Raw genomic sequence first — 21,477 nt, 5'->3', positions numbered from 1 at the left:
GATTGGAGAAATGTGGGAGCTCCAGGCGGCCACCCTCACCCCCCAGAGCTTGGTGAGGGTACCTTCCCCATGCAGGTGCCCAACTGTGAGGCGACGCACGACTCTTCCTTCACCTCTGCCCTGTAGGCATATTTAGTCTCAGTTAGGGGCTGAATTGTGTGCCCCCCAAATTCACATCTTGAAGCCCTAACCCTGGCTGCCTCAGACTGTGACTGTGTTTGGAGACAAGTCCTGTAACGAGATGGCCCTAATCCAATAGGACTGGCGTCCTCATACAGAGAAGAAATTTAGACACAGATGCACACAGAGGAGAGGCCTGCAGAGACACAGGGAGGAGAAGATGACCATCTACAAGCCAAGGAGAGTGGCCTCGGAAGGAAACAACCCTGTAGACATTTTGATCTTGGACTTCTGGCTTTCAAAATCATGAGAAAATACCCTTCTGTGGTTTCAGCCTTCCAGTCTGTGGTACTTTGATAGAGCAGACTGAGCAAAGGAGCAAAACCCACCTCCCGGATGAGGACCCAGAGCGCCATAAAAAGTGAAGACACGTTGCCCACGCTGCCGAGTGAGCCGGGGACCTGTCCCATGCAGCCACGTGGTCTCCCAGCAGCCCAGCTCCTGGCCCGCGTTTACTCTGGAAGACGGTTCTGTGTCCTCCTTGGGGAGTCCTTGAGTTTGGTCACCATCCCTGGAATCCCATCTTGTTAACACAGAGCCACCTTTGTTTAGCCCGACTGAGCGCCAGGCACCATGCTGACTATTGGCGTGTGTCACTTATTCAGTCCTCAAACAGCTCCGTGAGGGTGGCATGTTGTCGTTACTCCCATTTTACCGATGAGGAAGCAGAGGCTTGCTGGCGTTAAATAGCCTGCTTCAGGTCACATGGCTATGAGTAGCAGAGCTGGGATCTGAACCCAGGTTGACCCCTTCCTATCAGAATATTGTGTTCCGTCTAGGGGATCTGACACCCCGCCCCAGGCCATGGTGAATGCAAGGCCCCAGGTGGCTCTCGCTCACTCAGGCTCTGAATCCCTGGGCTGTGACTTCTCTACTCCATGTGCCCTGGGCTCCGACACCAACAGCAAACACTGACCAAGGACCTGCCCGGGTAGGTGCCGTGCTAAGTGTGCTCACCTAGAACGTCTGATTAGAGCTTCCGCCTCACAAGGTAGATGACTCTAAGCACCCCCATTCTACAGGTGTGAAAACAGAGGCTCAGAGCAGTGAAGTGGCTTCTTGAAACATCTACAGAAAGGAAGGGACCGAGCAGAATTCTGACCCCAGCCCCCTCTTCCCTCTGGGACACCCCTTCTCGTAGATGTCACCACCTGGTAGGCTTGTTGATTCTTCCAACAGGAGGCCTTTTAAATGCCATAGAAAAAGGCCAGCTCAGGTGGCCTTGGTTTCATTTGCTGTGGGCCACAAGAGAGGTCAGGGACAGGCCCTGTCTCCCCTCCTCAAAGGACCCTGAGTTATTTTTATTGAGTAGCACGCGAGCAAGAGAGAATACTTCCATTCATGCAGCCCAGGAGGGCCTGCACATTTAGGCGCCCTTGTTCCAAAGCTTACTCAGGCCAGCCTGCTGTGACCAAGCCTCCAAAGTACACCGCCTCTCACTGCTGGTAAACTAGGGGACCAGGAAGCGGTGGCCCAGTCACATGTACCATGGGATCTGTCAGTACAGGGCTGGCGTCACCAGAAACTCATGTTTCCTAAGGCTCATCAGTTCTGTTTTCTCTCATGAGCTCCGACCCTTCCCCCCAAACAGGAAACTCAAACACTCAACATCAGGATCATAGCTGCCACCTAGGCAGATACAGCCTTCAAAGCAGGACCTAACCAAGGTCAGGGTCACCTCCCAAGCCTCACCCTCTAGAACTGCCTCAAATGAGAGACCACATGGAAAGAAATACCCGCTGGGGGGGTCTCTCCAAGGGTCTCTCCAAGAAGAGCCGCTGGTTTCCTCATTTGCGGATTAGTTTGATCCAGCTCCACACTCCCCCAGCCCGCGGCCCTCCAGGGGGCCCTGCGTCAGCGGCTGGCCCTCACCCGCCGGCGTGGCTCTCACCCCGCCTCGTCCGCACCCCTGCTCAGGCGCGCCCTCCTGATCACCACCTACCTCACTCCTCCTGCCACTCCGTCTCCTCCCCTGCTGTGTTTTTCTTCACAACCATATTAATACCACAGTTGTCCAATATTTATCTGCTTATCTGTTTATTTCTGCTCCTCCCACTGAGAACAGCCCCTCCTGTGACGGGCGCTTTATGAATACTTCTTAGAGGGCCGGAGCCGGATAGCCACGCACGTGCTCCCGTGCGGGAGATCAGGTGAGGCCGTGGGGGACCCAGGCTTGCTCTCAGCCACTCAGGCCTCAGGAAGCCAAGAACCCACCAGGAGAGTGCAGGGCGGACTGTGCTGGCCGCTCTGGGGCTGGGGATTTCTAATGGGGCCGTTTTCAGGGCAAACATAGTTTTCAGGGCTGCAGCACTCACCATGTTCTGAGGGACAAACACGTTGAGATACAGGCAGTCCTCGCTGACCCCGGGGGACGAAGGCGTCCTGGCGCCTGGTTGCCAGCAACTGGCCCTGCAAGTACAGACAGACAGAAGGCATGACTTGCAGGGAAAACAACCAAAGCGACAAGTCCCAGCCCCCTTCCCATCAGCGGCGGCAGAGCCCACTGCCCCATTCCAAAAGCCCAGCGGCCCACCAGCATTTAGGCAGCTTCAGGAAATGGTTAATGGGATTGGTGAGTAAATGGTGGAAAGAGCAGCATGCCCATCCCTCTCTCTACCACGGGCCTGAGGAACATCCCACAGGGACAAAGGGCTGGTCCAGAGAGAAGGATGCCCGGATAAAGAGGAAAGTGTGTGTCACCTGCAACCTGGGCCCTTCCTGGCTCCAAGGGAGCAGACCTGCTGGGATGAGGTGTCCCAACCGGTTTTCTACGTCAGTACAGAGTCCAAGTGTGCCAGTGGAACATCTCCTGGCATAAGAGCTGAGACTGCATCTGGGACACATCTAATGGAGGCATGATGGTTACCCGCCCAGGCCTTGTTAGCACTGGGCTCTGATGAACCTAGCTCTCCAACTACTCTCCACTCAAAAGCCTCAACCACCTCATCTGTCAAATGGGTGTATCCTAACACGCTAAAGTGTTCTAATTAGTCCATATTTGTTTCTCTGGTTGCCCACTGGTGGAGACTTATTCATGACTTTCTGCATCTTTCTGCCACTGTCCTAGTTTAAGCCTCCACTGTTGCTTGCCTGGAGCAGTCCAGAGCCTCCTGCCCATCCCTCTATCTGGCCCTGGGCCTGTAGATCTGCCCAGCAGCCAGCCGTGGGAGCGATGGACAGGGAGAATACGGCTGCCTTGAGACAGAGCTGTGGACCCCTGTGGGAAGGGGAAAGGCCATGGGGATGCGAGAGGGAGACATGGGTGCTCCTTCCACAGACGCTCTGAACACGCTTTAATTTAGAAAAATCACAAAATCGTATCCAATCTGTCAACTCTTTACAGTGGTATATGCATGGGAGGGAATGGGCAAAACTGAAAGCAGTTGATGACAAAGGAAAATAAGATATTCCATTTTTTTCCCCTTTTTGGAAAATTCCTTTTAATATTGTTCCTGTTGGGGGAATCAAAGTCCTTTTAAATTATTTGTTCACTAGCTCATGTGTTTTTCCTTCTCTGCTTACTTCTCAGCCCCACTGAAGTCAGAAGTGGCCGGGAGGCTGAGTCCTGGTCACCGCCACACTGGGGCACGTGACGAATGCACGCCCCACCTGCAGCTGTGGCCGTGGAGACCTCCCCTGCAGACTCTTCCACAGCCTCTCTTTCCTGGATGCAAAGTCAAGGAAGGCTCCTAGAAGGAACCTTAGAAGGTCTGTGCTGAAGAAGGCACATCAGCCTGGGTGCCCTCATTACTGCATGGAGCAAAGCCCACCTGCCCCTCCATCACCAAAGGGATTGTGCAGGACCAAGACAACGTTAAGTCACCGACAAGTGGGAGTTTATGTGTTAAAGCACTCAACACCATCTTAACAAATATAACCCCTGCTCCACGCATGGCTCAAATTCGAACGCACTGCTCTGTTATCAAGTCTCATTTTGAAGGCTTAGAATGGGAGAAGGCTTCCCTGGGCATCCCCCAAGATGTACTCCACTCCACCCTTACCGTGGCTTGGTGGCATCCCAGGACCCTGTCCAGTTCAAGGGCTCTGGGGCCCGGAAGCGGCTTCCCGCCAGGGGCGGGGTGGCATATGGAACTCCCAGGAACTGGTCCACTTGCTTCCACGAAGTGCCCACCTGGATGGCCTGGGACCTGCCCAGCAGCCGGCCGTGGGTGGTGATGGTCACAGAAGGTGCAGATGTCCCAAAGCCGAGCAGAGGGATGTCTGGGAGGGGGGAGAGAGGGAGAGAGAGCAGCTGGTGCTCTATTCACAGGTATTCCGAATATACTTTAAGAAACAAATCTAAAAGCCCAAACACTGCTTTCTGCATTAAAAAAAAAAAAAGTTATTCATTCAGGCCCCAATAGCTTAAGTCTAGTCATGTTAGTATTCAATGTGGAAAAAAAAAAAAAAAGAAAAGAAAAGAAACCCAGCAAAGACACCTGATCTTCCCCGGGCACTGAGCAATCCCTCCCCCAGATGTGCCACCTCAGCTCTTCCCAGAGAGGCAGCCAAGGCCCACAGCCCCTGCCTCAGTGCCCTGGGGCCAGATGTTACCACAGTTCTGAATTATTTGGATTTTAAAAAGAACAGAGGGGCACAGAACGGGCAAGGTTCAGTCCTCCAGGGGGGTGTGGAGTTGAGACCCATCAACAGACACACCAGTTACTTCTGGGATGAAATGTATAGGTTATTCCTACTAAGAGGGATGAACACATAATATCATTTCTTCGGTCACTTCAGGTCAGATATCGCCACCAAACGAGTTTGCCACAAACTTACAAAAAAAATTTTTTTTCTGACTTTTAGAGTGTTTGGATTTCAGAATTGCAGCTAAGGCACTGCAGACCCGGTACTTGTATTTCACTGGTGAGGAAATAGGTTTAGAGTCTGGGGGTGGGCAGCTGTCAGGACTTCAAAGTGATGTAGGATTCAAAGCTATACTTTTCTGAGCCACAACTCTGACCACAGGGTCAGAGGTTCACAAAGGGTCAAGGCCAGGCCTCGGCCCAGGTCTGCAATGTGCATCCCCCTTTGCGCAGGTCCGGATCCCACCTGGTCTGTGAGTTCACACTGGTGCTGCCGAACCCTGCACTGTGCTCCACAGGCCTTCTGTCCCCACCCTGTAGTGCTAACCTCCAGACGCTTATCAGCCTTTCTTCAGCCCTGTCTTACCCCCTCCACTATATTTCTCACATTCATTCATTGGTTCAGTAAACTTCTGTTGGGCCCCGGCTCAGGGCCAGATGCCATTTTCAGGGACTTAAGACAGGCCTGTGCCTGGTTCCCCACAGGCCTTAGGGCCTTGCACGGAGGAAACCAACACTGGTGAAGAGATTGTGTGTGTGCGTGTGTGTGTGTGTGTCTGTGTGTGTGTGTCAAGCGGGGGGTCTCTCATTATTTCCAACATGTTGAGCCTGGGAGAGGAGGCAGACAGACAGACAGGCAGGCGGAAGTCTATCCATTCCTCAAAAGCTTGGTACCATGCAGTGGTTCAATCAGAGGTGGTTTTGACCCCAGGAAGCATTTGACAATGTCTGGAGACGCTTTTCGTTGTCATAAGGGTTGGGGAGAGATACTAGCTACTGGTATCTCATAGGGCAGAGGCCAGAGAAGCTGCTAAACATCCTGCAATAGAGAAGATAGGTCCCCACAATGAGCCTTCTGCTCCCAGTTATCAATGGTGCCGAGGCCGAGACTCCCTGGCGTGATGTGCATTCATGACTTCTAGGCCACTGAGGGTCAATGTGGTGAGGAGGAAACAACGGATGGTCTGAGGAGTCCAGCAGGCCTGTGTTTTGTGTTATGGACCAGCTACTTTAGAAAACCTCTATAATTCTTCTCATCCTCAATTTTCCCATCTGCAAAATAGGAACAGTAGCAGTCCCTACAATGCAAAGATGTTAGGAATAAATAACACAATGCCTGTAATGTCCCAAGCCCAGTGCCTGGCAAATGACAGGAGATCAACACATGAATGAGTGAATGGGAAAGAGGGAGGGAGGGAGGGAGGGAGGGAGGAAGGAAGGAAGGAGGAAGGAAGGAAGGAAGGAAGGAAACAGTGAGTGAAAACTTCTCTGTTGCATAAACACTGGCATGTGAGTTAGAACTCAAAATGGAAACTCAGGATGGAAAGAAACAGTTGCCGATTTGTAATCTGGCCTTGATCACAAATCATGACTGCTCTCACTCCCACGGTTCTTTCCTTCTCACAAGATTTCCTGTTTCAATTGCAAATCACAGGCTCTCCGGCCAGCATTCAGGACTGTGGGCGCTAAAGTAGCAAACCATCTGAGGTCAGCTCTGCAGGAAACAGCCCCATTTCACCAATGTGGCAGCATCTGAAGCAGGGAGCGAAGACAGAAAATGTAAAAGCTAAAGCATTTCGAGGGAAGGCAAGCCTGCTTTCCCACAGATGGTGGTATTTAAGCCTCCCTCCAGAGGCTGCCCAGAGAATCCCAGACTGAAAGAGATCCAATGTGGGGAAAACATTTGATGTGCATTTCTCCCTTTGGAATCTTCTGCAGAAATGTGGATTCTTTCAGAATACCCACATATTTAGGCCCTGTGACTCTCTGGATTAAGAAAGTTATCTGTAGCTCTACATATGCATTAGGTGCAGACAAATAACATCTATGTAGATAAATGTGGGCGTGCATCTTCTGCTGGAAGGTGAGCATTTCACATTGAATTTGAGACACACAGAATTAGGAGAGAAGCAGTCGGATTTGTTTTACAGAACTCAGACCTCGAAGTGAAGGCATTTCTCAGCAGGACTACCATGCAGATTAGCTACACTATGGGTGAAATCTGTCTAACTCACTGAATGACATAAACGTCCTGAGAGAAGACAAGCCTTGAGATTAAGGGCCCAAGACCTCAGTTTACAGGAATCAAAGCACTCCCAGCCCTGGGGGCCCTCTCCGGATCTAAAGGCTGAGGTGCAGGAGGGGGCAGAGGAGAGGTCACTGGATCCAGACAGGCCTGAAGGACCGTTAATGCTCAAGCACAGGGTGGGCCCAAATCCCACTGCTACTTGGTTTTGTAAATAAAGTTTTATTGGCACACAGCCATGCCTGTGGATTTGTTGTTGTCTGTGGCCGCTTTCCTGCTACAACAGTAGAGCTGAGTAGCTGGAACAGAGACTTGTGGCTGTAAAGCCTAAAATATTTCTTATCTGGCCCTTTACAGAGGGAGTTTGCTGACATCTGCTCTTGAAGATAAAATGGCAGACATGGCCAACATTTCTAAAAAATTATTCATTTCATCCCATAAGCATGTTTAATGGGGGAGGTGTGTCCCCCAGGCCCTCGATTCCCGTGCTTCCTGCCCCGCAGCTCTTACTAGCTCACTTAGGGATGCACTTACATGCCGCTCTCTCCTTGCTTGCTTCACCCCTGTATCCCCAGCACCTAACACAAGGGCTGACACATAATAGCACGTTATTCGATGTTTCTAAACTAAACCGAGCCGGAAGCAGCTGCTCTCTCCGGGCACTGTGGTGTGGTCTTTAGGCGATGCGGTTTTATGGGAGAGGACTGCCTCTAGAGATAGGAGATCTGTCTCCAAGTCCCCGTTCTGTCATCGCTAGCTGTGTGAAATCAGAGAAATAACTTTAACTTCCCTGGACCAGAGTCTCCTGATCTCTAAGACGGGGATAAAACCCTTATCTTGCCACCTCACAGGATAGTGTGAGTATCAAATGGGACAAGGCATGTGAAACAACTTTCTAAGTTCTAAAATAGTAGTTAAAAAGTGGTCTAATTATTTTACTCAGAAGTGCAAAGGCCAAAATGGCTTCTATAACTCAAAGGAAATAATGAATAAAGGCAGTCCAGAGAAGTTCTAGGTCAGAAGTAGGGTTTTTCACCTTCCTTCAGTCCATCCCATGTGAGTGCCACAGAGCCTAGGATGACTTTGACTGACTTTCCCTTAAGAACCTCAAAAGCCACTGCCCATGAGTCACCAGGTGCTTGGACAGTCCCTCCCAGCCACACCCAGGCCCTCAGGAATGGCTGCAAAGACACAGGCCAGCACTTACTTGGCTTCTGGTAGATGTGGGTGGCCTCTTCACGGAGCAGAAGTTGGCAGTTTTGGGCCTGCAGGCTGTGTGTGCAGCTCTGGGTATCAGCATAGAACATACACCTCACAACGCCAGGTTGGGTTTGCAGAGTAGTGACAAGGCAGGCCTGGTGATGGGAGCATTCTGTGGAGGAGGAGATGAGTGGGGCTTGGGCCTGAGAGATCACCACAGTCATGTACCCAATCCTGCATCCATGAATCCATCATCCCTCCCTCCATCCATCCATCTATGCTACCATCTAATCATGCATCCACGAATCCATGCATGCAACCCTCCATCTATCCAAGCATCATCCCTCCATCCATCCATGCAATTTTACATCCATGAATCTGCGTATCATCCACCCACCCCCGCTTCCATTCATCCCAAGATAACCTGGGATGCCCAGCAGGAAATAATTAACCTGGGAGAGAAGACCCTGGGTGGGCTCTCTGCTGCAGTCTCCTCATCTCCCTTCAGGGTCAGCCCAAAGTCAAAGCTTCCAAGGGGGTAAGCCAGCTAGCCATCCTTCCATCCAGTCGTGCCTCATGAATCTGTACATCCACCCATGCACCATCCATTCACCCATCCAATGATGCGTGCATGCATCCATCTATACAAACACTCACTTCTTCATTTAAACACCAGGCCCAGTGCTAGGGGCTGGGAATAAAATAGTGGTGGTGGAGGCCCCAACCCTCCCATCAATCTATTTTCCACACAACAGTCCGGATGTTGGTTGGTTATTTATTCACAAATGTGCTCTTGTCATTCTCCGACTGAAGTCGTAGCAGACAAGGCTCTTCACACTCCAGCCCTTGCCTTCCTCTTCAGCCTCGTCTCCCTCTGCCTCCCCAACCCCATCACACCCACCACCTTCCGTCAGGGGTTATGTCCTTTTCCATGGGTACCAGGTCATGCACTAGACTGTTTAAAAGATTCATGGCATTAGGGTATTCAGTCCTAAAAACAGCTCTGAAAGTAGTGCTGCTTCATTTGATTGAGCAAGTTGTGCATTGCCTAAAGGCCTTATTCATAGCCCAGTCTCTGTGCTGTGGCACCACCCAGAATTGCGTGATGTACAACCTATACAACCGTACATGGTGGCCCTGGCTGTAATATGCACATATTGTTATCCAACCTTGTAGGGGAGAGGATCCATGTAATCTCAGAATTGAATGTACATGTTACCCAATCTTGGCCTCTTTCACAAGGTGAAGGCTTTGCAGAACATTCTGATCATATGGTCACCTAGCTTTTGTTTAAATACCAATGACTGAAACCCTGTAAAGGAAGTATGCATCCGTGGACAGCTTTGCCTATTAGGAAGTTCTTCATATTGCACTGAAAAATGTCTCTTGAAATTTGAGTTTTACCCATAGGCCTTTGCTTGCCCCATGAGCTTGGCCAGAACAATATCCTTCCTCCTGGCCACGACGGCCCACCTATAATCTGAGGACAGCCGTCACAGCTTCCATGCATCTCCATCTCAGACTAACCCCCTAGGTCCTCCCTCTGATCTTCCTCTGACCGGGTTCAATGTTGCGCATTTTCTGGCTGGTTTAGCCCCTTGGAGACCGTGACCATGGCCAACCCTGCAGGAGGATGAGGAGACTACAGAGCAGAGTCCCCCCACCAGGGCCTTCTCCCCGAGGTGAGGTCCTTCCGGCCAGACACCCCAGGTGATCTTGGGGTCTCCTATGTGTTTTTGAGGTCAGAATCTTGAGGAGCACTTGTGTGAGAGGGGTCCCATCCCAATCAACCCCCTACCTGGAGGTGGAAACTCCCCTTACCCCACAAACAGCGGTCTCGGGAAGCAGAGAAGTCACCCGTGGCAGCAGTGCTGATGTGGGCAACGTCAAAGTTCCGGATGGATGGATCAACAACTACTGAAGAGAGGGCCAGGGACTGCCACGAGTCCAGAGCGACTAGGAGGGAAAGCAGGGACAGTTAGTGGAGTGCCATCCGATGCTCCCAAAGGGTGCCCAAGGGCTCCCTCCTGGTGGTCTCCATCCCCATTTCTTTCTTTTTTTTTTTTTTTGCGGTACACGGGTCTCTCACTGTTGTGGCCTCTACCGTTGCGGAGCACAGGCTCCGGACGCGCCAGGCTCAGCGGCCATGGCTCACGGGCCCAGCCGCTCCGCGGCACGTGGGATCCTCCCGGACCGGGGCACGAGCCCGTGTTCCCTGCATCGGCAGGCAGACTCTCAACAACTGTGCCACCAGGGAAGCCCCGTGACTCCATTTCTTTATCCATCTCTCCATTCTACTATGATTTTTAAGAGTTTTTTTTTCATATGAGCCAAGGTCCCGTGCTTAAGTCTAGGGATACAGAGGTGAAGAACAAAGCAACCAAAGCATGGGCGTTTCTATTGAGCAGCTCACAGTAGAAGGGAGAGAATGTGAAATGACAAGACAAACACTGTAGTACAGTTGTTATAATGCAAAAGTCAGAATAACGCTAGTAACCATGATAATAACAGGCTCGTCAGTGTTCCTTATGTGGTACTTTGTGATGTGCTGCCCGGCTGCCTGCAGGACCAAGGCTCTCATTTCCCAGCTGCTGGAGGCTTATGGCCGGGGCTCCCAGCTGAGTCCCTCTCTAGGAGCTACCTAGGTCTACTAGGCTAGCTGCCTCCCCTCCACAGGGTCAGCCTTCATCCCCAAACTAGTCCCTGTGGGTATACCAAGGCCCCCTTGCCTCAAGATGGTCCAACTCCCAAGGGCCGGCCCGGCTTCACAGCTCACTGAGGCGTCAATGCGGCCATTGTTTGGTTTGCATCAATGTTTTACTTCTCCCCCTGCCCAATTCTGCCCCCTCGCTTCCTTGTTTCTCCCAAGAGCACTGAGCACTGCCCAAGAGCACTGAGCACTGAACTTTCTGCATATGCAAATCTGCATCTCAGAGTCTGTTTCCTGGAAAACCTCAGCTAAGACCTCCTCTTTAAAAGATGAAGACAATGAATGAGGCACAGGGATGTGGAAACGGCTTTGCCCGAGAGCGTGCTGTGCTTTCGGAGTGGGCAAGATGGAAAGCAGGTCTCTGCATCCAGAAAGCCTGTGCCTGCCATTGCTCTACTCTGCTGCTTCCCAGTCCTCGCACAGGACATGCTGTCATGGCGAGAGGGAGGGACATCTGCTTGTGGCTGCCACAGAGACGCTTGGCAGAGGCAAAGAAATCTGCCAGAGCACCTGTGTCCCTGTGAGGACAGAGGTGACCCTGCACGGGGGGCTTAAGCTTCCACCGCGAGGAAGGACTGTGGGTCCAGGGGGATGACTGCATTACTCTGTCCACAAATGGCATCAAACCAGGCACGATGCCACCTCCCAGAATAGGCCTCCGTGACCACTTGGGAGTGCTAATACCAGAATACTGTATGGAACTGTTCAGTGGGTACAGCACTGATAGTTAATGGAGAAAATCTATTTATCTACTTATTTTTTCTTTCTGTCTTTGACTTTTTTTTTTTTTCCAGAAGACGGTAGCAGTTTACCCTTATGACAAATATTTGTGTCTACTTTGTGCTAGCAAAACACAGTGGCAATCTTAGGTGTAACATTTCACATTTTACAAAGTGCCGTTACTTATCGCCCAAGCCCTGTGGGGGTGATACGCCATCATCTCAGTTTCCTTGTCTGTAAAACATCATCATGTTTGATCCTCGCAGCGCCCCAGATGGGGGTGGGGAAGGGACTCTAATGCCTCCTTCACAGATAAGGAGTCGGAAGCTGGAAGAGGTATGTGACTTTCCAAGAATGCTGAGCTGGACAGTGACCAAGCCAGAGACAGACCCAGGTCTCCTGGCTCTAAACCAGGGCTCCTTCCATCCCTCTGAGCTTCCTACAGAGCTGAGCATCCTCTCCAGAAAATTATCCCCAGGTAGGAAAAGGTCGTTGTCTTTGACAGCATCATGCTCTTAGCTATACGGGGAAGACTGTCATTTTTATCTTGAACTTGTCTTTGACACCAGAGCACTGAGCATCACTAAAATTAGAATGGTAAATAAAGTAGCAAAACGATCTAGCACCACCACCCTTCTTTTCAATGAAAGAAAGAAAGAAACAAAGAAAGAAAGAAACAAAGAAAGAAACAAAGAAAGAGAAAGAATGGAATTCTTTGATAAAATTCATCAGTGAAACTACCTAGATCTGAAGTTTGCTCTGTGAGGGGACTTTTGTTAATAAATTTAACATTGTTTATAGACAAAAAAAAAAAAAAAAAAGAAGGAAGAAAGTAAAGAAAAAGAGAGCGAGAAAAAAGGTTTATCCAGAGAAGTGGCCAAATAATGCAACCAGATTTCACGTGGACTCAGCAAGAGGAAGTGAAAGCCCCACACCTGTCCTAGAGCTGCAGGGCCACCCTCAGAATCTGGAGCCGTGTATTTCTGAACTTGGGACCTGACTTCCCTGTAAGAGACCCTGGGCTTTCATTTCCTTAAGCATCCTCCACGTGTTGCTATTTTCATGGTCATTACAAGTGGCATTTTTGCAACATGGCCAAACCGAGGTGTATATTTTTAGATGGTGAGCACACTGCAATTTCAGAGAAGGGTTATGATGGGATTTCAGGACGGAACTTGCCAATTATGGTCTTAAAATGGAAGCCTTGGCTGCCCTCCACCTTTATTTAGGTTGATGTCTAGGGGAAAGCGTTCTAATTAAAGGGTGAATTTCCCCTCCAAAGTGAGACTCAGCTCATCTGTCGCCATCCCAGGGCCTGGGGTCAGCTCTCTGCCACACCCCACAACTGTCCCCCTCCCCTGGCTGGCAGGACCCCCGGATGAGCCATTGCTGCCATGCAGAATCTAACATCTGGGGTTCCACGCGCATCTCATGAAAATTCTGAGAACAAGTTCTTTGTGAATGCAAAAGCATAGTGAAGCACGAAAGCTGGGCGAACTTGGTAGCATTTCACAGGAGTTTACTAATTTGCCAAGAACCTCGCAATACCATTGCTGTTTAATGTTCACGATAACCCATGCTGTGGGCATCACTACTGTGCGCATTTTACAGATGAGGAAACAGACCCAGTAAACACACCCAAAGTGCTTAGCTGATAAGCGGCAGTGCTTGGGCTTGAGCCCCGCTCCTTCAGCTTCAGAATCCACAGTTTACTCCAAGGCAGACCTCCTCTCCGGGTGAATGAGATGGTGACAGCTTTCAGACGCACCCAAAGGGATAGTCTGCTCTGAAATGCACCATCTGTGGTTTGTTAATTAGTTTTTTCTTCCTTTGTTTAAAATATATTTTACAGACTGCATTGTCAACATCACTTATTTAAAAAAGAAAATCGTTGGTGTTCCCTGGCAGTCCAGTGGTTAGGACTCAACACTTTCACTGCGTGGTCTGGGTTCAATCCCTGGTCAGGGAAGTAAGATGCCACAAGCCGTCCAGTGTGGCCAATAGCTAGCTAAATAAATAAATAAGAAAATCACTTCCCCTTGAATTTGAAATGCCACGTTTATCATATATTAAGTCCTTATATGTAAATGAGTTTTCTTTGGTGAGTACCAATTCTTTTTCATTCATCTCTGCTAATTCTGGCTCTATTCCCAAACTGCTTAAACTAGAGTCACTTTATACTATATTCTATCGTCAAATGGTAAAAGTTTTCCCACATTATTTTTCCTTTAAAAATATTTTTTGGTTGTTTATTTACCAGATGAAATTGAAAATCACTTTGTCAAGTTTCAAGAAAACATTTTGTGGATGTTATTTGGAAAAACTGATTTGAGAAAAAGATTTTTAATTTTATTCTGTTTAATTTTCGGTGTCATTAAGAATGGAATGGGATTGTTTCCCATTATATTTTTTAAATGGTTACAGTTGACCAAAAGGAAAGCTATGTATTTGTGTGTATTTATTTTCTAACAGGACCTGAACCTACTCTGAATGTAACTCACAGACGTAGTTGAAGCTCAGGCTCATATCTCTGTGGCTACTTTGGAAACAGGCCCACAGTAGATTCCAGTCTTAGGGAATACATGCCATCCAGCAGCTGTAACTCATGATGGCATAAATGACACGTACTTGCTTAAGAAGTCAGGTTCCAGGAGTTTATCTCAGCTCCTCCACTTAACAGCTCTGTGACTCTGGGCAAACCACTCACCCTCTCTGAGCTTCAGTTTCCTCATCAGTAAAATGGGTATATTACCAGATGCTCTCTTCTAAGATGGTCATTGGGAATGAATGAGCTACTGTGTGTGAGCTGCACAGAGCCCGCTCGGGGTAGGATTAGTGAAATCAGCTGCTCCCATTCTCTCTGGGCCGAGTTGCTCAGTTCTTGCTGTGTTTGGGTCACTGTCTTTTTGAAACTATAGAGGTAGGAGCCTGACTGAGGTGCTGGGGGAAGTTCTCTAAGGGGTAAAGGAGCAGAAATCACTGTTGGTGATTTCAAAACCTTCCTCCTGAATTCGCCTCATCCCCTCACCCCAGCCTTGTCCCTGCCCAGGAGGGCCTCTGTCAGCATCTCCCTTCCCGCCTCCGGCCCTGGGACTCCTGGTCAGGCCATTAGCACAGTGGATGCAGGACGCGTGCCCGACCAGGAGGCCTGCTGCTGAATACAGCAACTTTCGGAAACAGCAGCATTTCAAGGTTTTGTGAGCCCAGCACACCCCAGATGAACCCATCACCGCCCCCTCTCTCCATCCTGCTCTTTGCTCCCACACCGTGCTCTTTCTTTCCTCAGGGACTGCATCCACCACCCACCCTGTTGCCCAACCCAGAAATCCCACCATCTTCATCACCTTCTCCCTCACTTTGTCCTGGCAATTCTGCCTCCTCAGCCCCTCTGGGAACTGTCCTTTCTTTTCCACCTAGATTCTGGCCTCATCAATTTCACTCCAGATGCTCCAGTTACTGAGACCCAAACAGGCCTCCCTGTCACCGGCCCCCTCATCCCTTCTCAGGCCATCGACACACTGCGACCAGGGTCACCTCCAAATCTGATTACGACACCCACTGCCCGATGTCCTCGGGGTAACAGGGCGAGTCTGCTGAGGTCTTCAGCTATATCACACCCCTCTCACTTTCACATGGTGGGCCTGGGTGCTTGCCATGGTCACCCATACACCAAACACATTGTACAATCATAAGGAGAAAGAGATGTTGCTTTACTACATAATTTGAGTTACTTATGTTAACTCAGATCCATCCTAGTCATAGCAGATGAGGCAATGAGCCACCGGGAGGAATAGTCACAGGGCACTCCCCAAGGTCACCAGGCACCCCCCAAGGTCACAGGGTAGAGCCTGGTCTCAGACCCTGCCAGCATGGTTTCCATCTGCCTGGCTGTAGCCTGGGACCTCCTTCCCAGCAGCAAATACACTCCCTCTCAGCCCTTGACACAAACCTGTGTTATGGTGTGGAATCTTGATGACTCTTTCATACTGTAAACAACCTACATATGAAATAGTTCACCAGCAGGTCTGAAGACCTTGGAGGAAACACGCCTTCAGAAGAACGTGGCCCTGCCTGTCCATTAGCAGAGAGGAAAGGGTGACCCTGAAGGCAAGAGAGACTCACCCATGTCACACAGCCCTTACCTCTGTGATAGGGACAGACAGGCTACCATCTAGTGGGCTGGCAAATTCAAGATGATCTGATTCTGTCTTACAGTACAATGCTGAGGTGGACAACATTATCCCTATTTTACAGAAGAGAAAAGTGAATGAGGGCCAGAGAGGGCCAATGACTTGCCCAAGGCCACACAGCTAAAAGGTATTGAGCCAGCATTTGAACCCGGGACAACCTTGTGCAATTAGGTTGCCCTGTACACCTAAGCATTGCTGAGGGTGGGCAGGGCCGAGGGGAGGGAACGAGAGGGGCAGCATGGCCTGCAACCTTGGTACAGGCAGGCCTTGGGGTGATATCAAGGTACTTCCATTCCCTTCCAGGCAGCATTATTCCCTTTTAATGTAGACTCAGCTTAAAAAAAATCACTAGACTAAAATATGTTTGAAAATTTCCACCAATATATGGAAAACTGTGTTTAATTCCCTTTCCTTCCTCCCTCTCTTCCTTCCTTTCTTCCTCTTTTCTTGCCTTCCTGTCTTCTTGCCTTCCTTTGTTCCTTTCCACACGGATATCAGTTAAAGAAAGAAATGTTTGATTTTGATTTCAAGGCCCAGAGAGAGTAATTCCAGCTGTTAAAAATAGCTAAAACAAAACAAAACAAAAAACAAACACCCACGGAACTACAGACCTGTGTTAAGACAGGAGGAACAGGTCTCCCGCTTGCTGGCTGGGTAAGTAACCAAGGGTAAGTTCCCACTCTGGCCCTCCTCTCTCTCATTTGAAAAACGGTGGGGGTGTGGGGGGGGAAGAGCCTTTCAAAGTTTTTTAATCAGATCAAAGTGCAGAAATGTCAAGCCAGTCGCAAATGCCTGACCTTCTCTCCAACGTTCAAATAATCACAGAGCCATTTTTAAAATGAAAAGATCAATGTGATTTTCTTAAGCATCACCAAGAATGAAGATAACAAGCAGACACTCTAAAGCACTGAAAAGAATCCAGGATTCTTACTGTTCTTCTTGCAATCAGAACCAAGAAGAATTCCTTTCTGCTCCTCAAGGCTTATCGAAGGGATAGGTGCTGAACGTCGAAAAAGCTTGAGGAAATACTGGAGGTGGTTTCCATGCCCAGGCCGGCCGGGGGAGAAAACATCACCGCTTTGAAGCCTTTCAGCAGGAAAGGTCTTTCACACAGGAAAACATTTCAGGCACCAGCGAGCCTCCGTGACCTTGGAGTCAGCAGAGTATAACAGGCTCGCTAATGCTGCTTTCTCAGCTTTATGGCCACAAGCTCTCGCTGGTATAAGACACTTGTGTGCTGTCATTATTGGATGGGACCAACACTCAGACAACCTGATTTCTCACCAGACACCGTCTTTCAAGTGAGAACCACGTCACACTGGTCTATTTTTACCCTCATTAACACTCAAAAAAAAAAAAAAAACCCAAAAAACCCTAGATGTTCCTTTGATAACAGAAAGAAGAAAAAAGATGTCCCTTGTTATTTTGCAATTATTTGAGAGATGAAAATGTGACCAGCGCTAGCTGTTGGTCTAGCATACCTTCAGAGAGAAATGCCTGACATAGCAGACCCTACTGGACCCGTTTTAACATTTATAACACTAGAAAAATACACAGAGACGTATTTATCTCTGTTCAGCCTCCAAATACCTATTTTTGAGCTACCCAGGAAGCATGCTTTCATCTTTAACTTTGCACCTCCAGAGCTTAGCAGAGGGATGGCAGTGAGTACTGTGGGTTGAACTGTGCCCCCTCAATCCCAAGATTCACACTTCAAATTCATCCTAACCCCTAGCACCTCCAAACGTGACCTTATTTGGACATAGGGCCTTTACAGAGGTAATCGAGTGAAAATGAGATCATCAGAATGGTCCCTAATCCAAAAGGACTGGTGTCCTCATAAAAAGAGAAAATTTAGATATAGAAATGGACATTAAAGGAAGATGACATGCAGACACAGGGAGAAAACTACCATCTACAAGCCAGGGAGAGGGTTCCAGAACAGATCCTTCACTCACAGCCCTCAGAAGGAACCCACCCTGCCAGTACCTTGATCTTGGACTACCAGCCTCCAGAATTGGGAGAGAATAAATTTCTGTTGTTTAAACCCCCAGATTGTGGTATTTTGTTACATAGCCCGAACTAATACAGTGAGTGACTATCCAGTAAAAACAAACATTCCTTGATTCACAGAGAGCCTGCTGTACCCCTGTGTTGCATAGAAATGCTGATTGTAATGATAATTCTTATCATGTCAAATAACACATATTACCATGGCTAATGTTTACCAACCATTTCCTATTTGCCAGATGCGCTGCGATGTGCTATGTGTGTTGTTTCATTTAATCCACACACAGCCATGTGCATGGCTGTCCTGGCCACCACTGCGTGCACATTTTAAGGAGGGACCACTCTGGGAGCACCCTGCCTGCCCAAATCCCAGCTCTGCCCACTGCCAGCTCCGACAGGGGGTAAATCGTACTCTGTAAACTGGAATAGTCGTGTCACCTGATGTCACCTGAGTCACAGAGAGGGTTTCCCATATGCTAAGGGTTACAGCTTGCTACTGATCCTTCTAGCCTCCCTGAGGGGAGGGGTGGAAGCAGCTGTGCCGTCCTCCCATCTGGTTTTCCCAACGCCATATCGTTGTCCCCAGTGTGTGTCGTGGCATAAAAAGTCAGTGGGCCTTGGACACACGGTGAGGGTGAGGGCTGAATGGATTGATGCCTACAAACTGCTTGGAGCATAACAAGCACTCAGTAACATTTATTAAAGATTTACCCCCTGTGTGTTGACCCCCAAAACCAGAGCTTCTAGCTCTGCCGTGTTGCTGAATACACAAGGGCGTACACGCTGTTACTTGTAAAACAGGGCATTTTTAACCAAAACACGAGCATTAATAGTACTGATAGGAATGCTGCCACCCCCACACTTTCCTGGTCAAGAGTGTTGCACAGTGGGGGTTAGGTCTGGTTATATGGCCCAGGAGGACCAGAAAAGACCCACTCTGATGATTCAGGGGCTTGGGAGGAAGGATGGAGAAGACAGCACATCTTCAGGCTAGGACAGGGGTGAGCAAGAAGTTTCTGTTAGAAGCCGAATAGTAAATGTCAATATGTTAAGCACTGTTGGCCACATTCATTCTCTGCTGCATGTTATCTCTCTCTATGTCACATTCTAAGCTTACAGGTCTTGCACAGAAAGACTGAAGGCTGTGGTTTGCGACCCCCAAGCCAGAAGGCAGAGCCAGAAGGGACAGGGGTTCAGTCACTATGTACCATGACGGATGGAGGGTCTACATTCTGGGAACCAAAAATCCAATAGGAAACTCGACAGGGAGTTTTGTACTTTTTCCGGGAATGAGGAGCCATCTGGGAAATGCCATCTGGAAGGTAAAGTATCGTAATTTTATGACATGTTGATAGTTCTCCTTCCTAGCCTGGCATGTTAATGTCCTTTTACAAAATGATTCGTTTGTTTTGTTTTTTTTTAAAGGGTTCTTATTTGGTAGAATGAAAAGGTGGCAGACATGAGCTGCCCTCCAGCCCGAGGATAGAATCCAAGCCCTGCCTGTCTTCTCGACATGGAGGTGGTCTCCCCTGACTCCTGACCCAGCCTCCTGCAGCTGCCAGCTCTCTGAAATCATCCGCCTGCTGTCACAGCGAATCCCCGAACCTTTCTCATCCTTCCCTATCCGCTGTGTCCTGGAAACAAGGGTTCTCTTACCATAATGTCCCCTGCCCTCATTCTGAGTCACAATCTTCCAGTTATGAAACCTTCTAGTACTTCTCATCCTCAACTAGGGGTGCCTGGTCATTCTCCCACATTCTTCAAATTCTTTGCCAGCCAGCTGGTAATTTTCATCTTCATCCCAAATCCTGCTAAAACCTTGGGGGACTTTGTCATCTATGGGGAAAGTAGATGGCCTATTTCATAGTCTGGTCTCAGTTTCCCGGCCTCTTTAATCCCAGAAAACTGTACTTGCATTCATTCCAGCCAAGTACCTCCACAATCGCATCCCAAACCCTGGCACGGCACTGAGCTCCGTCACCCTGTAAATCCCACTTGTCTAAGGGACACTTGCCGTTACGTCCCACAATCCTCCTTCCTTCTAGCATTTTTGTACTTTATTCCATCAAAACCAGCTCTTTAACTTCACTGTGATTTCTACTCTCTTACCCTCCACACCATGTCATCCATCTTCACTGGCTCATAAACCAAGGCCTCCGATCGGTTGGGGTCCATCATTTCAACTTCCCTTCTGCCACTGCCCTCAGCCCCCTTTCCTCCCCGTTGGGTTAATCCGATGGGCCTGCTGCCTCTGCAACTTGTCTTAGCCTGAGTACGGCTAAAGAAATACCCACAGACAAACAGACTGGAGCCTTTACAACTATTGGATCTTCAAGCCTCCACTGAAGTCTCAACACAGCCTGACAATGTAGTCGTCTCTCTCTTGCGTTCTCCCCAGGCCTGGGTATCACCATGACCCCTGCACTCTCAGCAGGTGCCTGACTTCTTGCAGCCCAGAGAAAGAGGGACCGTTATCAGCAGAGCTTCAACTCCCCACCCTCCAGCTACTCTCTATGAACCATCCCATCTTTCCCTCTTTGTTTCTCCTGAACGGAGAAAGGGTGGCTGTTTGACGCCAATTCCCCCATCGGTGCTCGACAGCTTGACCTCACCCCCTCAGGGACATCCATCTACCGACTATCTCCCCATCCAGGCCCACTCCCATCCCTCCTATATGCCCAGTCTACCCCTGAACACTGACACTTCACTCTTTGCATAAAAACGTACACACATTTCTCCATTATTAAAACAACCGTTTACTCTAGCCCAAGGTTTCTTAACTTAGGGTCTGGGTTTAAGGGGGTCCATTTCCCTGAAAATACATGCAAAATTTGGTACGTATGGAGGAGTATGTTGTTTTCAATACATTCTCGTGGGTGATTCATGACCTAAAAGTTGATAGTTACTAACAAATGTTCTACAGTTCTTTTTTTAGCTGTCAATCTCTTTCTTTTTCTTCAGAGCCAAGATTTTTGGGAAAGTTTGTAGTTTCCATTTTCTCAAATCACTACTATGTAGTTTCTTCCCTCATCACCTTGTGAAATCTGCAAAGGACTCTTCATGACTAACCCAGTGAATGCTTGCAGTCCCCAGCTTCCTTGAAGCTACTGACCACTTGACCCACCCCTGGTTTCCATGACACCACGTGCTCCTTCTAGCTTTCTAGCTGCTCTTCTGGCTTCTCTTCTGCTCTTCCCTTAAAAACTGCGATTCCTCAGAGATCTGTCCTTGACCTTTACTATTTGCACCCTACACACTCTCCGTGGGTGATCTCATGATCCCCATGACTTAAAATACTACCGACATGCCAGTGATTATCAAATGTATCTCCAGGCCAGACCTTGGCCCAAGCCTCACGCTGAGATACTCAGTGCTCACTAGACACCTCCAAGCAGATGTCCCTGAAGCATCCCAAACTCAGCAGGTTGAAAGCTGAACACTTACATCTTACTTCCATCCTCACCCACACTCTTTAACTGGTCCCCTCCTTATATTCTCTATCTTGAGAAGTGGCACTCCACCCACGGGACTACCTGACCTGAAACGTTCAACGTTATCCTCACCTGGTGTTTCAGTAGACTGAACGTCCATCTAGAAAGGTCATTATAGAAGGAAAGTCAAAATGAATATTAGTTT

At 49.0% G+C, this 21,477-nt stretch overlaps 1 protein-coding gene across 5 annotated transcripts in view; it reads right to left on the bottom strand.

Annotated features, from left to right (window-relative positions):
- The window catches only part of TG (thyroglobulin), a 249,366-nt gene that overhangs the window by 105,492 nt on the left and 122,397 nt on the right, over positions 1 to 21,477 (bottom strand). For all 5 annotated transcript variants that reach the window (XR_007472514.1, XM_049700310.1, XM_049700307.1 and 2 more), the window contains 4 exons: positions 10,033 to 10,167; positions 8,219 to 8,383; positions 4,182 to 4,401; positions 2,496 to 2,589 (listed from right to left, as the gene is read on the bottom strand). Coding sequence is in view for 4 of the 5 variants with exons in the window: in XM_049700310.1 (XP_049556267.1) it covers positions 2,496 to 2,589; positions 4,182 to 4,401; positions 8,219 to 8,383; positions 10,033 to 10,167 (614 nt within the window). In the remaining variant the exon portion in view is untranslated. The remainder of the gene's footprint in view (positions 1 to 2,495; positions 2,590 to 4,181; positions 4,402 to 8,218; positions 8,384 to 10,032; positions 10,168 to 21,477) is intronic.

Source organism: Orcinus orca, chromosome 17 (genome assembly GCF_937001465.1).
Source record: "Orcinus orca chromosome 17, mOrcOrc1.1, whole genome shotgun sequence".
Lineage (NCBI taxonomy): Eukaryota > Metazoa > Chordata > Mammalia > Artiodactyla > Delphinidae > Orcinus > Orcinus orca.
The sequence above is the reverse complement of the archived record's forward strand: the minus strand, read 5'-3'. Positions and strand labels throughout refer to the sequence as shown.